This window comes from Rousettus aegyptiacus, unplaced genomic scaffold, assembly GCF_014176215.1.
Source record: "Rousettus aegyptiacus isolate mRouAeg1 unplaced genomic scaffold, mRouAeg1.p scaffold_m13_p_1, whole genome shotgun sequence".
Lineage (NCBI taxonomy): Eukaryota > Metazoa > Chordata > Mammalia > Chiroptera > Pteropodidae > Rousettus > Rousettus aegyptiacus.
The window spans coordinates 108,165,576-108,184,530 of NW_023416284.1; the positions used below are offsets into that span (position 1 = coordinate 108,165,576).

At 32.6% G+C, this 18,955-nt stretch overlaps 1 protein-coding gene across 8 annotated transcripts in view; it reads left to right on the plus strand.

Moving 5' to 3' along the window:
- LOC107515265 (muscular LMNA interacting protein) overlaps positions 1-18,955 on the plus strand; it is a 210,903-nt gene that overhangs the window by 146,641 nt on the left and 45,307 nt on the right. For all 8 annotated transcript variants that reach the window (XM_016153881.2, XM_036218895.1, XM_036218898.1 and 5 more), the window contains 2 exons: positions 4,913-4,957; positions 16,031-16,159. In XM_016153881.2, the coding sequence (XP_016009367.2) occupies positions 4,913-4,957; positions 16,031-16,159 (174 nt within the window). The remainder of the gene's footprint in view (positions 1-4,912; positions 4,958-16,030; positions 16,160-18,955) is intronic.

Sequence of the window (18,955 nt, forward strand, 5' to 3'; positions counted from 1 at the left end):
TATTCATACAGGGCAGAGTCTGCAGATAATTAGAGTAAACACTGTGAAGCAAGAAAGATAATATGCCTCATAATATATCTATCTCTATGACTTTTGAATCTAACATTTTTACCATTAAATTCATTCTTTCATGTAGTGCCTTATGTAAAAATGACAGAAACACTTTCTTAGTTAAAGATAGGACAATTTCTTACCATTTCATAATTTTTAATATTTCCTCAATGCCAATCTTAGAACTCAGTGATTATTAGGTGCTGAGTTAATATTTTAAGTTTTGTCTCTCTACCTGTAGGTCAGTCTTGTCTGGGAGAAATAATGTGATTCAATTAATGCATTAACACTAATTAAAGTTCTTTGAAACTTGATAAAAGAAAACTCAGGACAGTTAGAGTTAACAAAGAAAAGTTAGAAGAGAAATATTTTAATGATATTGATTCAGATATATTCAGAAGGGAAAGCTGTAACTGCTGAAAGAAAAAAAAAAACAAACAAACAGAAACATGTCAAAAGTGGAAGGGCAGAGTGCAGAAGGCAGAAACAATTGTTCAATACTTTTTTATATGATACAACTTGATTTTGTTCCTATCCCCTAATAGGATGTCTGCTAATGTAATGCCAGCCAAAAAGACATGTGTCAAGGATGGGGAAAAACTGCAGATTGCAAGAAAAAGTAACCTCTAGACAATAGCTAAGGAGCTTGGTTGGACTTTATGTGCGTACCTCTGGCATCAAGTCTTTGGGAGAGTAGAAAGGTTTTTCCAAAGCTGACTTGCCACAAGTGGTGGCCTTGTGCAGCAATTTATTTTTCAGTGGATTTAAAATTCCCATTTCTTTCCTTAATCTTTAACTCTTTTAACTCTCCATATAACCTAATTCTTTAATAGATTTTCTTTGAAGTATAAAAGTTCTTGGCTTTTACAATTTTTTGACTGCCTTGTTAGTTTTTATAACGATGTTCTAGTTAGAATGTTCTCTCTTTCACTTTTCTTTCTTTTGTACTTAACATCACATCAAAAGCTGTCAAATATATATTATGAGATTTTGTTTCATATTAGAGCCATTCTTATACCAATCTCTAACATTTTTTCTCCACAGTTAGTATTAACGTAGATAAACATGAATGACTAAAAACTTAATGTTCAAATCCAAATTCAAGTTTATTTTTAGGTACTTCAAGTTGCTTCTCTACCTTAGTTTAGTTGACTGATAGGCAGCTAGCTGTTCAAATATAGTAGCCTCTTCCCTACACTAGACCTGGGCGGCTTCAAGCTCTCTCCTGACACTTTGTCTGACCAGGCAGCTTGGTGATTGTCCAGAGAGAGTGAATGTGGTGTCACTTGGTTCCTGCTGTGGTGTGAGATGCAAGGTTTCCACATGACTCAGTTGTCTGGGGCAGGAGAAGTTCCTCTGCACCCCCAGCGAGTGGCCCGCCTCTGCCACACAAGCCTTCCTGAGTCAACCCAATTTTGGAGACTCCTTCCTCAGTGCCCTGGTGGCCACATCCAGGCTCATCCCAAGTTGTGTTGAAGCATTAAGGAGTGCAGAAGTTTCTGATGTCAACTGAATAAATGTTTGGAGAGTGTGTTCTGAAAAAATAAAAACAAAAACAAAACAAAACAAAACAAAAAACACTCACTGCTCCAATCTCAAATCATCAAACACTATTTCCTCACTTTAAAAAAAATAATTGCTACAATTTCGATAATGTGACTATAGCTACATTTAATAAATATCATTAACCTGTACTATGCAAGCAGAGGGAGGCTTCTAAAAAGTTTTAACATGATTAAGTTGGTTAAAATAATCTGGTTTATATTCATGATAATACACATAAGCTAATATATTTTTTTTTTTGGTAAAAGAGCTGTAGTGGTTTTATAAATATTTACTCCACTGTGACGTTCACATTTAATTCTGTCTTTTCTCTGGGAATAGTTTCTGATAACAGTGATATGAAGTCCATTATATTTGATGAAAAAGAAATGTACTGGGAATGTCTAAGGGATCTTATTGTTATGCCATGATTTTCAGTGAAGGAATTTGGGAGACTTTTGGAGACTAGACACAAAGATACTTGTTTCTTTTCCCCTCATTTAATTAATACGTTTACTTGAGAATTTTATCTTTTTTCCCCAGTAGTAGTTTGGTATTATTAACTCGGTGTACTGATAAATATTAGTAGTGTAGTTAAATTGTGCAAATACTTTATTTTTAATGTATGACCTCTTATCTCCTATAATTATTAAGATAAACATTTAACTATGTTTCATTTTAGTCAAGATGCATTTAATTCAGCATATTTCACAGAAGGAATTAATTAACCTTATGAAATTCATAGAGAATTCTTTCATTATTGCAATAATGAAAGTTAACTAAAGAAAAAAAACTAAGATTTTAGAAGGAATTATTGTTACTAATATTACACAATGAAGTTAAAAGCAAAAACTATAGATGAACAGAATGAACACTGTGATTGACATTCTAAAGGGCAATTTTCTGCAGCACAGAATAGCCAGAAACCTTGGTGCACACTAACCATGTCTACAGTGATTAGAGATGGGGAGCGCTTACCCAAGACATCCTGCTGACGTAGAGCAACCAGGGATGGTGCAAGTCAAAAAGCAGAAAACAAATGATGTTGGGCTCAGTTTGAGGACTACAGTTATGTCATCACTATGTTTGGTGATTCATGCTTCTATATGCTTGGCAATACCATAAAAACTGCTAAGCTTTTAATTTTCAGTATCGTTCATCTCTTAGAGAGTAAAAACAACATTGGCACATCTAGAATAAACCCTGAAAATATTTGCAACTTCATTATAGTTTAGCCAAGTATATTTTTAAGCATGCATCTATATGTTGACCATTTCTTATCAAAGTTGATGGCTTAGCTGATGTGGGAACTCAACCTTTAATTTAAATGCAGCAATGCTGGATAAAACATAACTATTAAAATATATGTATATAAACCAACCTAAAAGAAAGGAAGAGAAAACTTGGAGTACCAGAAATGAAATCAGAGATCTAAGTGTTAAGAAGTGTTAAGAAGAAGCTAAAGCCCTGATGGAACATAGGTACTTCAAAATTTAGGTGCTAGGAGCCAGGAACTTAGATTTTAACTTTCACTATATAACAAGTCTAAGACTTAAGGAATTCTTTGTGTAATCCAGGAGGCCAAATGACCACATTGGCCATGAAGCATGAAGTAGAAAAGAGATAAAACTCTGTCATTTTTATCCTATAGTATTGAGTGGTAAAATAGTCATCTATGAGAAAATGAATCCTGTGAAACTTAAAGATGTGGTAATCTGCCACCGCTGAGGTTTAGAAATATCAGAGTGATAAAATAAAATGGAAACTGGTCCAATGTGGGTAAAGCTCCTATGTCCCCAACAAGGGTAAATTTAAAATGTATTGTACAGATGGTTTCTCACCCCAGGGCTTCTTGGACATCTACAGGAATTATCACTGAAGTTACCCGGACTGGAGGTAAACTAAATTTAAAAAGCCATAATATGAGTAAAGATCATCATGAGGGAGAGACATGAGGGAGAGTCAGCAGATATAAGAAATAGAAGATTTAACAATGAGGGACTGTAGAAAAATCTGGAAAGAATTTATAAATATATTAAAAACATTGAAATAGTTAACAGAAGTTACAGCTACCATAAAAACAGATTGGAAAAGTAACCAAATAGAACTACACATTAAAAATAAAGTCATTAAAATATAAAGTGCAATTGCCATGATAAACATACTATTATACAGCTGGAGAAAAATTAATTAACTGTTGGGCTTATATGTGGAAACCATCCAGAATGCAGCATAATGAGATAAAAAATATAAAAGGAAATTTTATAAAATGAGAGATGGATTGAGAAGACCCAATATATATTTAGTAGAAGCCGTTTTAGAAAAGATTAGATATAATGGGAGAAAGGCAAAATTTGAAGAGATATTCATGAAGGATTTTCCAGAATCGAAGAAAGATATGCATACTCAGAATGAAGAACTACACCAAGTCCCCCAAAACAGGATATATAGAAAGAAATCCACCCTCAGACATTGAAATTACAGACAGTCAGGGAGAAAAATCTTAAATGCTAACCAAATGTGAAGACAGTCGATCCACCAAATTATGACTTTTAGACTGACAGCAGTAACAGAAATCAGAGCCAGTGGAATAGTACCATCAAAATGCTGAGAGGTCATAACTGTTACTCTAGAATTCTATATCCAGTTGAACTCTTTTTAAATAATGATAATATTTTTAAAGTCCGAGACAGTAAGGTTTGAAAAACTACTAAAACATTTTCTTTGGAAAGAAATAAACCATATCTAGACTAAAGGAGTTAAATACAGAAACCAAAGATGAAGAAACAATATTCACCAACCCTTTAATTTAAAACAGCTTTAATAACCAAATCGTTTTATTTCATAAATCATGAAAACTTTGTGTTACTTTTTATATATAAAAATACTTAAAGAAAAATCTATTTTTTGTTTCAATTTTTAGTAAATATATATAAATATCCGACAATGCTGGTATATTTAAATAAAATATGAAATCTACAGAGAATAAAATATTATGTGACTGTGAAGCATTTTTGATGTCTTATGATAGTGTTTATGTTAAGACATTAAGGAAAATCAACCTGTAATACATCATATTGACTATTAGGTGAACTGAATAAAAAACATGTAGGAAAAATATTGTAAGGCAATGTACCAAAAATGGTAAAAATAATTTTTGGTGGCATAATAATACCTTTTTTTTACTTTATACTTTTTCAAAATCTATAATGGCTATATATCATTTTAATAAAAGAAGAACTAAATACTTAATAACATAGATGTATATTTTACTAAATTATGAGTTTTACTAAATAAACACCATGTTTATATTTTACAGGCAAATCTCTCCTCACCATCCTCTACAGTATCTGAAAGTCAGCTGGTATGTATACTCTTATTAAGTCATAGGTCTACTTTAAAAAATTCTGATCCCTTCAGACTTTACCTGAACAAAAATGAACTGAGAATATATTTACTACATATAAGTTTATTTGCTTACTAGTCTAATAAAAGTTTACTAATCTTTTACTAAAGCTTCATGGTGGTTGTTTGACAGACTACAAACTACATAAAACCATACGTAGACCCTATTTGCCAGTAACTTCCATTCTAATAGTGGTGTTAGAGTGGAATTGGTGGGGTCAGAAGCAAGATGTTGGAATTTAGAGGAGAGAGTTTACTTCCTAATGAGATAGATCGGATTATGTAGAATAGGTTCTGGACTTGAGGAAATGGGAAATGAGATATTTTAGATGGGAAGATTATCATGAGAATATTTTAGACCAGTGATGAGTAATAGAAGTATAATGCGAACCATAAATGGAAGCTACATATGTAATTTAAAATTTACTAGTAGGCACATTAAAAAGTAAAAAGGTACAGGTCACACCAATATTATATTATTAAATATTCAATTATACTTCATATTATTATATACTCAATAATATATTTTATTTAATGGTATATAAAATCATTTCAACATGTAATCAGTATAAAATTGAAATATTTTACATTCCTTTTATTTCAGACAAACTTTCAAAATCTGTTGTGTAATTTACATTTACAGTCCATCTCAATTCAGCTACATTTCAAGTATTCAATACGTGACTACTTTCTTGGACAGTGGAGATCTAAACTCTAAAACCTATTATTTATAGATAAAAACTTGATTAAATAAAAGAAATACTTTTGCTTAGCTAATAAATTCCCTGTATATTACTAGTTAAAGATTTTATTTATATCTTTTAATTATTGCTGTTTATAATTATAAATTCCTGAACAATTTTACCTTCAGTAAAATTAATGAAAATTTCTAACAAAGCAGTTTGACACATTAAGAAGACAAATCACTGCTTAATACTGATTATTTTTCTTTTAAAAGCAATTGTTTTAGTATCCTACATCCATAACCAACAAGTTCTCTTGTCATTATCATGTCACAATGATGACAATAATTTTATTTTGTTTCGAAAGTTATAAAAGGCATAGTCTAACTCTTAAAATAATCTGATCAATCAAACTGCTTGGATATGTTGGTGTTTATACATATAGTGTATGTATGGGATATGTGTGTGTGTGTGTGTGTGTGTAATTTTAATGTCCATTGGCTTAGAACAGTGGCAAGCAGAATGATATAGTTGAAAGAATGCTGGAATGGAGGTCAAAAAATTCACCTTATACCTCCTACTCTAACATTAACTACTGGACTGACGAAAGATAAGTCACAAATTCAAGAATGTGGGCCTCAAACATCTAATTAAACAATGAGACCATTCTACTACATACATGTCAAGCTCCTCTAGCACTTTGAGTTCCATGATTACTAACATGGTGAAGTGAAGGTGTTGCCATGGAAACAAGCACTGCAATAATATAATAAATTGAACAGTTTCCCACTTTAGATATGGAAATATTACAACTATTTTAATATTTAAAAAATATACTTATTTCTTGAGACTAATTTTGGAAATCAAAAATATTTTAATATTCTCATTTGTAATTATACTTAATTACAGATTTTAGATACTGAATGATTAAATGTCTGTATTTAGTCATAAACAAGTAAGTATTTGTATATATAAATATATTATCAAACTAACATATATAGGGCAGTTCTTGGCTTAATATTTTAAGAAACTATTTCAAAGAGGCAAAAATACATAATGACTTTATAGAATAGGACATAGTAAAAACAACTCTGTGATGTTATAAACCTTTTCCTGTATAATAAAATAATTCTATAAATTCTATATTTGTAATCTCTAAGGGGAAAAATACCTGGCATTGCTTTGACTGACTCTGGTGATTTCTTTGTATTTACTTTAGACTTTTTCTTTAAAGAGTTCAAGAAATTTCTTAACCAAGTTTTAAATTAAGTTTTAATCCTCAAATGCCCTTGAGACATTCGTAGGTTTGTTAAGGGATTATTATCAAGCAAGCTTATCACATTTAAAGAGGACATCTCCTGCATTTATGTAATTATTCAATTCAATGACTTTGACTTCTATTTCATGATGTTAACTCTGCATTTACATTACTTGGGAATAAAATAGATTACAAATAATTTCATGCAAAGAATGTTCACAGCATTTGCTTCTTTAAGGATTTAAAATGTTACTCTTAAGTAACATAATTATAAATAAAATGATAATTTTTTCATTTCTATAAACTAATTTCCAATATTTGCCATCATGAATTCTCTTTGGGAGAAAATTATGAAAAATTTGAATAAATAAGAATGCCTTTAAAAAACAAAACTGTATATTTATATATATGTATTCTCATGTATGCCTATAACATACACACACATATAGATGCCATATGACAGCTAATTCTGATGATATATATTGCTTTTTGTTTATGTGTATACATGTGCATATAGCATAAAATCAAAATTACTGATAACACATAGATTATAGTTAAATTACATAAGTAAATATATGTTTTGTATAAAATAAGCAGATAAATTATTTGCCTCCTATTTTAGTGGAGGAATGTAATAAATTGGTTGAAGTGAAAATACATGATAAATTGCTGTAGCAGCACAAGCTTACTACAGAAGCCATTTTGCTTTTGAGATTTGGCTTTTTAAGGATATACCATTTTCTCATACTTTGTTCTTTCTAACTTGCTTATTTACATTGCCACTGTGCCAATTCAACATTGGAAGGAAAAAAAAGGAATATGACCTGGCCCTTACTCTTAAAATATTTTCATTGTTTACTCTAGAAGCCAAATTATTTAGTAGGGGGCTAAGGGAGAATAGTTTGTGGGCCCTTGTAAAACTAGTTTACCAATCCGTGCCTCAGTTTCTCTTCTTCTATTAAACAACATTACGTTACATTTAAACTGGAAAGGAACTTAGAGATGAGGGTATTGGAAATACCCATCTGTAAAACAGAGATTTGTATAACTACTCTGTCAACCTAAAGGGGTTATTTATGATATCATACACATAAAGTTGCCAATGTAGTCGTGTGCATATGGGAGGTGTTATTATTGTACACAAAATCTCTAAAATACCTTTGAAATAATATGCACAGCCATTTGATAGAGTTTAAGTAGATTATATAAGATCACAGTGTTAGTGGTCATCCTTGTTCTTTGTAAATTTCAAAAAAAAAAGGACTCGTTATGTATTTTATATAATTCAAGGGGCATCAAAAAAGATTGATGAAGGAGTTGGGAAATTGGGCCTCTATGAAAGTGCGACATTCATTGTGTATCTCCTGTGCCAGGTCCTTGGCTGGCATTTTAGTATTGCCTGCAAAAATGTGATCACTTACTGAAGAGGTAGAGACTGGGTAAGATCAGTTAGGGTGTTGAGGTTTAGTACCTGTGTATAGTGTGTCCCCTAGCATAATAAAGAGAGCAAAAAGAAAGGAGAGTCTGGGTTGAAACTTCACAAGCTTTCCTAATTCCTAGGTTGAGTAATCACCATATTAACAGAGGCTAGTGGAGAGTCTCTTTTACCTGGGTAAGAAAACAAGTTTGGCTCTGTAAAATGGAGAAACACTGGTCTTCCTTAGGTAGGTAGGGAGTATGATTAAAAGAGACAACTTTTGGCTTTGGCTTTTGAAATTTTATGCCACTCCAAAATGTTTACTGTTGTCTATGATGTAATATTGAATCTAGAGAGTATGAAACAATAGATTTCAAAAATAAGCCACATGGCTATATACAAGTAAAAGTAAATGCAGTTTACAGGAATACTATAAAGAAGAGTACTTAAACTTGCAGATACTTTGTTCCCAGTTCTGAATGCCAGCTGAATTCCTCTTGCTTTAGTGGTTCATGACTCATCTTTCTGAGGGCTCTTGAAGTCCCTGTTGTTCAGAAAATGCAGCCCTGAAAGCTTTTGTGTAGAACTGATGGCTTCTTTAAGCTTAAAGGCAATTTGTCCTTGACCAGTTTTTCCTTGACACAACATACTTAAGTGCTACAGCATTTATCATGTACGCCTCCTCAGGTTTGAGTCATGCTATTGTCTTTTCTTTAACCATTGAAATATTTCAATTTGGCCAATCTGTATTGTGTACATTCTGCAAAAATTTTTGGAGCCATGGGATGTGGTTTATAATTACTGAAATTCTACATATGTTTATTTTTGTACAACTATTATATAAATTATACATTTTTGGGAAAAAAAACATTATGTGTGTACTTTTAAGGATAGTCTAGATCATTTAGTATTAACAGTCTATTATAAATGTGAAAATAGAAGGAAATGTTTTTTCCTTTGAAATTCCTTTTACGCCATTTTTTTCTTTACAAAATTCTGTCAAGCATATTATCTCATTCGATTCTCACAATCACCTTGTGAGTTAGTATGGCAGGAATTCTTATCATTATTCTGGTAAAACAACTGAAGTACGAATATCTCCAATGACATGTCAACAGTCCCATGGCTAATGGGTGGTATAAAAATCTATTTTGCAGCACCCCCACCCTCAATCTTAAAAACTGTGGTGTTTTGAAATTTGAGATATTTCTCTGTGGGGGAGAAAAGCTTAAGTATTTGCTTCAAGAATATAATATTGTTCATTTTAAAAAATTAGAGCTAATAAAGATTATTAATTGAATGAATAAATCAGCTAAATGGCTTAGAGAATATTGCTCTTGTTAATGATCTTGATGGGTAGAATGCTTTTGAGTTTCTGAGCTTGTTGCCACAGAAACAAACAAACAAAAAATCACACTGGAATAGGAAAACCGAAAAAATGGGTAAAGGAAAAAACCATAGTGCTTTTACAAACTCTTTGGGTCCATTGAATTGGTAGAATTCCTAGCCAGTCCCATAGAATTTTTTATACGCTGTGTTTTATTATGTTATTGCTATTTTATTACACATCTTATATCTTCTAAAGTATAAAAATAATCCCTTGAAAACTGGGTCCCTATCCTTAATTTCTTTTGTTCCCTCATCACAACCACTCCAGACCTTACTGCTGTGGTCAAAAGCAATTAAAAATATCAGTCTATTAGTTGAAGTTACTACTTTGAGAAAGATTTTGCTCTAAGAAGTCATTAGTTTAAAATATTAGTAAGGGAATTTCTAGGTCAGTGCTGGCAGTTAATTTTCAGTTTTGGTCTCTAGCCAGAGGCAGTACCAACTTGTTGTCAGAGAATTATGATTATAAGTTTCAAAGGGCAGAAACAATGTCTATTTTTACAGTTCCTTGAGTAGAATGCCAAGGTATAAACTAAGAAGCTAACAAAACACCCAATTATCTCAACCCAAAAATATACGCTCAGACCAGAGGCTCACAAGCCATTAAAACCTACCACCAGGCCCTGGGGACCTCACATATCTTATCTACTGGACTTTTTCTCCCTCGAGGTTACAGTAGAGTTTGATGTGATCTTTGAGTTCTATCTCACTCTTGAATTCTCCAAAAGAGATGATATTATTGTGTTTTGGTGTTGAGTTTTATTGCTTATCATCATGAGAACAGAGGGGGCACAACAGCCATTTTTTTAATAGAGAGAGTGAAAACCTTATAAAGTCTCGAAAGAAGTGGTCTCTGGCTTGATTTCTTATATCTATCAGAGATGACAACATTAGCCTTCTACTCTTATCTCTAATGGTGGAGCTCACCAACCCACTTTCCTTCTCTGGTTCTCTATTGGTGAAAGGCAATGTGGACCTTTTGTCCTGCAAAGTTTTCTCTTCCTGGGCTATACTGTAATCAAAAATTTAATTCAGGAGAAATAATGAAAGATCTGAAGCTGTGCTTCCATATCGGTTTGTAGCCAACATACTGGACTTCTGTCTGTCGGTTAATTTATTCATTCTTCAAATATTTATTTAGCACAGTTCTAGGTGATGAAGATACAGAAGTTAACAAAACAATGATCACTAGTCTCACATAGCTTGCATTCTGGTATAGAAAGAAAGATGATAAACATAAACTGATGTCAGATTATGATAACTACTATGGAAAGAAAAAAATAAAGCTGGAAAGGAGAAGAGGTGGATATTGACATATTGGAAAGGGAGGAAAGAGTTCAGATAAAGAAGGAGCAATTGCAGACTCCCAGAGAAGCGAATATCATAGTGTGTGCAAGAGTGGAGAGAGTAATGGGGTTAGAGGGATAGTAGCAGTAGATTAGATTGGAAAGGGAGAATCTGGTTGAAGATAGAAAAGATTAAGTCATATGGCATATTGTAGGCATGCTTGCTGACATTGCAAGGGTTTTGGTTTTTACCATAAATGAAAATGTGAAGCATTAGAAAGCTTTGAGAAGAGTTGAGTGGCATGGCTTGACTTATATTGTTGTTGTTTTGTGGTTCACTCAACTGGATTATCAGCCTTCTGAGAAAAAAGTTTTGTCTTTCTCATCTCTGTAGACACTATAGTTTCTGACATAGACTAGGTTCCAATTGGAAAAATGGCTCCAGAGAACATCTGATAGAAGTATGTTTCAGAGCTTCGAAACAACAGTTTTGTTTTTGAGGCATTTTTAAAATGTCTTACATCCAGTGTAAATCAGTTTTCGGTGGGTTTATCATAGTAAATTAAAATTCGTCACTTGAAGAACCTTTTCGTAGTTCTTTCTGTGCCCTTTGTGCTGACTATGAGAATTATTACTTGTTTTTATTTATCCACTTAGACTGGAAAGAAATTATAGAATTGCTTTACTTGGCATCATAAGAATGATATTTATGTGTATCAGTCTTGAGCCTACCTCTTCTATGGAAATGAAAGAATGACCTCTTTGGACTAGTTTAGTTGTAATATTGCTAGACGATAATGATCTTATAGTAGCTCACATTTATAAATGCTTCTAACTTGATTCAACTAATTTCCTTTGTTTTTGTTTGGACAAAGACTTAGCAAATTAGATTTTCAAGAATTAGAGAACCAAAGTCTACTTAAGTCTGAAGATATCAGAGAACTATGAACAAAGATGTAATATAGATTAGAAATTAATAGAGGGTATTCTATTCTAAAGCCTCTCTAGTCTGGAGGCAGAAGCTCAAAGTTAAAGAGACATCTCTCAGTCAGCAGACTAAGGAAGATCTACCTTTGGGTGGGCAGCATGGCATTTTAATGAGATGAATTCTAGTTGAGTGCCTTTCAGTTTTTAATGTGCGCATGAATCACCCAGGGATTTTGTTAAAATGCAGATCTGATTCAGTAGGTCTGGGGTAGGGCCCAAGTTTTGGGACCTCTAACAGATTCTGAGGTGAAGCTGATGCTGCTGGTCTATAGTCCCCATTCTGAGTGGCAAGGTACTAGCAGACACCCTATTTGGATAGAGCCATTAGTTTACTAGGTTGCAATATAGTCTTTAAGCAAATGTAGATTACGTGGCTATTTGACACTGAAGAATAAGGTATTAGGAAAAGCAGAGAGGAAGTTAACTAATATTCCAAGAGAGCTTTACGTGTGCCAGCAATAGCACCAATTACTTCACATATGATCTTTTATACACCTTCTAAAAGACACTTTAATACCCTTGCTTGAATGATGGATTTGAATATTCAGAAACAAGCCTTATGCAATAACTATTATCAAGGTGGCATAAGGGTAAATAATAAGATGTGTCATTACTCATTATTAAAAGACCTAATTATGAATTAGAATTATAAGCCTTTAGCAGATGGTCAAGACAGGTTGAATGGCTTTTTCAAGGTCATATAGTCTGTTGACGCTTTTGCAAAAACTAAAATATATGTTCTTGATACTTTCCTCCCAGCAATATCTGCTTCTTAGGAGTGGATTTTTAACCAAGTCCAGAGAGATGTCAGTATAAATTTTGATATCTTGGCCACATTTGCTATAGAGTTTTTCAAGAGGTGGAGTGTAGGATGTGTGTGTGTGTGTGTGTGTGTGTGTGTGTGTGTGTGTGTGTAAAGAATAGAGAACATATGAATTTGTATATTGAATAATAATACATCAGGTCCTACAGTTTTCCAGGAATGTTCTATTGGCTGGAATACTGATTCCACCTTTAAGGAAAGAATGAAAAGAAAAATAAGATGACATAGACTGAAGAAACAATGGCAAAATTAAGGATATGCCAATTGTTATTGATTAGACAGAATAAGTTAGAGAGACATTGGTGTTTAAAAATGATTTAAATTTCTATGTTCTCTCTCTTTCTCCATCCCCCCTCTTCACCCCCACCCAGGGAAGGCATAGGAGTAATTAAAATCATGGGTTTAATTAGACCACATTTAATCTTAACTTCTTTATTTATTAACTGCATGACTTTGGCTTGTGACTCATTCTCTCAGCCTGTCACAGGGTTGTAGATAATGAATCAGTGAGATAATCTAGCTAAAACATTGAATGCGGTGCATTTGGGTCAATGGGAGGATAATGGTGTAATTAGCTGCAACAAGTCCTCAAAGATTTTGAAGCTGGTTTCAAAGCATGTGGAATAATATGAGCAAGATGCAGAGGCTGCCATGAACATGATTTGTTGGTATATCATCATTATGAAAGTTCATGAGGTACAGAATTGGGCCACCAGGGTGCTAGTTCCAATTTGAATAAATACTGAGAGACAGTTGGGTGTGAAGATTATGGTTAAAGGTTAGAGGGAGCAAGTAGTAAACAATCTCAAAAGCAAGCTATGTCTAATCTTTTGCCAGAGTTGATCTCCATGTCTATGTAATACTGACTACTAAGTGACAATAAATTAAGGTGCAGGAGCAAATTAGGACTAAAAAAATGAGGTGATAAATATAATGTAAGAATTAAGATAACCATCTCAAGACCAAGTAAGCAAAACAGAATGAGTAAAACTCCAAGACTTCAGGTAGACCAAGCCTAGGGACACAGAATTCAAGAAAAGAGCATGTGGAAAATCTGGTAGAGTAAAAGAAATAGAGAAAAAAAATCATTGTTACATTTCAGTCAACTATCAAATTCATGAAATTCATAGGAGCTAAGGAACATAAAGGCTGGTATAGAAACAAATATTGTCCATTAGTAACTAATTCTGACACTGAAGGTACCTGATATCTAACTAACCAGAAGAATCTTTTTTCTTGTCTCACCTTTGAGGATGGCGATCCCAAAAGAGATTACCTGAGTGAAAGGTTTCAGGACAAGATAATCCAAAACACCTTCCTGCTAGCAATACAGGGACCAGTGGTCATGTTTCTCCGGCAGAGGGATTCTCTTACCATATCAAGTGCTCCTGGTCAAATTTCTTCTCTCTGCTTTTGTCTTTCTGTATACTGCTGCCAAGTTTTTCTACTAAAGCTCTATGTTGGTTTTAGAATCTGGTGTTAGCCCTGAGTTTTGGAGTTTTTGTATTGGTTTCCTGCCTCACAAAGGAGTAGGAGGTAAAGAGAAGGCACAGAAGTAGGATCAGAAGGAAGGAGACATGAAACAGGAAGTCAAGTGGAAAAGAGAGACAGGAAATCTAGACAACTTAGGATCATGTCTCAGCTATCACGCATCTCCCAGTAACTGCTTGGGCTTTGTTCTTGTGTTGACTTTACTGTTGTTCTTACATGTATAGTCAACTGTGTGATTTCGTGTGTAATTGGATGATACTTGTTCATGTTGTCCCCCTTGAGAGAAATCAGAGTTTCTTACATGGGAGATATTTCTCAACCTGGGGATGACAGAGACTTTTCTCAATCTGTTTTTCCCCAGTTGGTGTATATATAAAAGATAACTGGAAAATGTCAATTGAAAAAAAGTATTGCAGAGTGGCATTTATTCAAGACTCAAAATATTTCAAGTGGTTTATAGAGCAGAGAGATAGATGCAGTCCCTTAAGGCTTAACTTGTGAGCATCAGCATTGACTGAGGAGAACTAATTTACTATTTCCCAAAAGGAAATGGGGTTGAGAAGAATGATTACAGCAAAATGCTTAAACAGAAAAAGCGTCACAACTTTTTATTGAATTCTTGTTTGGGATGTTTTTGTAAACTTATCAATCATTTTGTGACATTTTACAGTGTAAAAGGTTTTAGTGTTTGTGAAACAGCATTTTGAAATTGCCCCAAACTAGATTTCTCTCTTTCTCTCTTTTGTATCAAACTGACATTGGGTACAGGTTTATGAAACTTGAATGACTGATCTATTAGCTAAAATTCTTTTGATGGCAAGTTACAGAAGTAAACTTGACTGGAAAGAAAAATGCAAATCTAGTGTAAAAGAAAAGGAAAGTCTTAGGAACCCTCAGGACAAGAAATCCAGCTGGTTCGCAGGAATGTTTTGGAATTCAATTCTGGAAAGCCCTCAAATGTCTCTCCTCTCTGGAATGCCTCTCCATGCACTTTCTCCACCTTTCTTGATGTTATCAGATCTGCTTCCTGGCAGATTCAGGCTTTCCTATGCCTCTCAAGTTAAGATATAATTTTAACCTCCTAAAGTGACTACAGAGCAGTTTGAATTTTTATTGCATATTCTTGGGAGAGAAAATCTGCTACTTACCGCACTGCCCACCTTCTTATGTCAGAAGGCTACCCCTGGTTTCATCACACATAATATGAACATGGTTTTGGGGGTCCTCAGTCTGTGGATTTGGGGACATGGATGGGGAACAGTTTCCAGAAAAAGAAATTTGTTATGGACTTGGTGGATGTGCTAAATTCATCTATCCTACCATGTCCAGAAAGAGAATGCTGCTTGGCACTGAGTACGGTCTCAATAAATATTTAACAAATGAAATATGTATTGATTGAATACACTGGCAAGAATATATAAGAACATGTTTGGCTAGATAAATAAAGAAGATTTTACATTTTGAACATTGTAATAGTCGATCTTTATGAGTCAATTGCTATAATAATTAACTGAAAACTAAAGTTACATTAGTTAAAATCATTTGATTCTAGGTTGTTTTTCTGTATTTGAAAAATCATTTTAAATTTAAAAAATTATAGATTTTTATGAGAACATTTGAAAGACTTAATAACACACATACAAATTTATTTTAATAGTGTTTATTTTTTATTTTTTTAAAATTGTTATGTTTATGAAGACTAAACCTGGAGTAATTCGCCCGGTACCTGTAAAATCCAAAATATTACTGAAAAAAGAGGAGGAAGTCTATGAACCCAACCCTTTCAGTAAATACCTGGAAGATAACAATGACATCTTTTCCGAGCAGGTAAGTATACATGTGAGAAAATCTTTAATATTTTGATAAATGGCTATATAGAATTTAGAGATGGTTCTATGAATATATAGTATTTGCAAGAAAATGTTCATTTAATTGGAGTATCCTTAGTAGTAAAAAAAGATCAAATTTTTATATAATAAAATAAATTCTTATATATTTCCAGGATGATATTTTGAAATATTTGTGTGTTTTTTTTCTAATTAAAAAATTTCTACCTACTGCTGGTACTATTCTGGGATCTAAGACATTACTCTCTATAAAGATATGAAATCACTGGTTGCGTGTTTCACACAGGTGCTGTATAATTACTTCTAAAATCCTGTTTCCTTTTGAAGAGATGTGATGTTTTAGAGTTGGTTTATTAGTATGTTTCACAAAAGACCTATTGTTTAGATTTATATTAACATAGTAGAGATGATGTGATTCCCTAGATTGAGCAGTACTAGTTAGGGGATAGGGTCCCAAGTTATCTAAGGCTTTATTATTCATTAGGTTTATGAGTAAAAAGATATATTACCTTGCTTTTGTTTATCTTATATGTTGGAGGAGGTATAATAGAATGTTGTCAATGGTGCTTTGTAAGATATTTGGGAAAACATAAAAATACACATTTATACAACTTCTTAAATTATTTCAAATAAAAAATTTATATATTAATTTTTATTAAAATAAAACAATTAGGCATGGTTATATATTTCATATCTCAAACATTACATAGATAAGCAATGTAAGTAATCCAGAAATATTTTTGGATACAACTAGGACATGTAAGATCACCACATTTAATAATCTATAATAGAATAGACTTATAAAGTAACATAGCTTATACCTTCTTTAAATTTTAGTTTGAAAGTGACAACTAATGATATTCTTGAAAATATAAATGAATTCATATTTATAAAAATAAAGAATCTCTTATCTCCACACGTTAGCTCTGTAACATTGAGCAAGTTTCTCCTATCTAGACTTCACTTTCTTAATATACAAAATGAAGTAAAGTTAGGTGCTTTTTAAGGATCCTTCAAATTCTAAAATTTGGGTTACTTAAAATCTAAGATTAACCCTGACTGGATCTGAAATCCTTATGTAGCCTTGAAAAAGTTAGATATAAATACTTTCTCATGATTCACTACAGTTTTTGTTTATAAAATGGAGATGAAAATATTTTCTGTTTATTCTGTTTATTTGTATGTCAGTGAAGGCTGATATGATTTTGATAAGTTAAAAATTTTAGAAAGCACTAGTATCATTGCAAATGATAATTAAAGGAAATTACTTTTATTTAATGAAATAAAATAGAATTCATAATTTAAATTAGAGCAATTGTATTGATATATATATATGTATATATGTATATATATGTTTGTCTTCACTAATTCTACACATAACAGAAATGCAAATTCTTGTTGAAAAGCATATTTCTATCAACAAAAATATTTATTAAATGTCTATTTTTTGTATGACATAATATGTTAGAGGCTTAATGTGATATTTTAGACAGTATGAGATCAGTATAAAATTTTTATATCAAAGTCAGCTAGCTAGTCTTTTTTTGACAAAAATGCCAATAGTTAAAATAAAGTTCATGTACTATCTATGTACCATATATTCTTTAAGATTTGATCTAATGCTACAATAAAACAATTTTGTCTGTATTAGAATAATTTCAAATTTATGCATTTAACTTATAACAAGATTCTTTGTAGAATATCAAGTTAATCTACCTATAATTTATTACAATTTGCTGTCCTCTGAAATGATAAATTCCATTCTTAAGTGTAAGAAATTTTTTTCATTAAAAGGAGCTGCCATTTCTTTCCTTTCTCTGACTATGTAGCAAGTTTGAAGCTCTGTTAATGTGCAACATAAATCTATTTCCAAATGGTTTTTTTGAAAATTTGAGCTCTTTTGCAAATAAGGTGTTGTAGGACTAATTTTATTTATATTTTATCTCAGCCAATTAATTCTTGTGTGCATCCCAATTTCCACTGGAACGTGGAAAGTAATAGGAGTCTGTAGATTGTTGGAAATGAAAGAAGTCCAGCATACTACTTAAAAGAGAAAGGCAAATACCATATGATTTCACTTATATGTGGAATCTAAAGAACAATATAAGTGAACACACAAAACAGAAACTGACTCATAGAGACAGATAACAAACTGATAGCTGCCAGATGGGACAGGGGTAGGGGATGAGGTGAAAAGGTGAAAGAATTAAGAAGTACAAATTGGTAATTACAAAATAGTCATGGGGATGTAAAGTACAGCAGAGGGAATATAGTCAATAATATTGTAATGACTATGCCTGGTGCCAGATGGGTGCTAGACTTATCAGTGGGATTGCTTCATAAATTATATCAATGTTTAACCAGTGTGCTGTACACCTGAAATTAATATAAACTAATATTGAATGTTAACAGTAATTGAAAAAAATAAATTAAAAAAGTGAATTCCAAACTTTTCTTGGTCTTAGTCATTGACCTTGCGTGAGAGGGAAAACATAATAGAACCGTGGGGTCACTGCACACTGGGAAACTACGTAGACTATCAACTAGCCTTTTTATATTGAGCTCCAACTACCATCTCACTGAGTCCAGAATCTACAATGGAGACAGATGCCAAAGACAGCTCACAAGTGTAGATGCTTAGATCTGCTTAAAAAATAAATCGAGTAACAACAATTTATAACCTCACATTGCTACTTCATAGGAACTTCAATAGAAGAGAGAGTACTCAAATTTAGTTTCAGTCACTATTGTGTTCTCTTCTACCGCTGCCACAGAA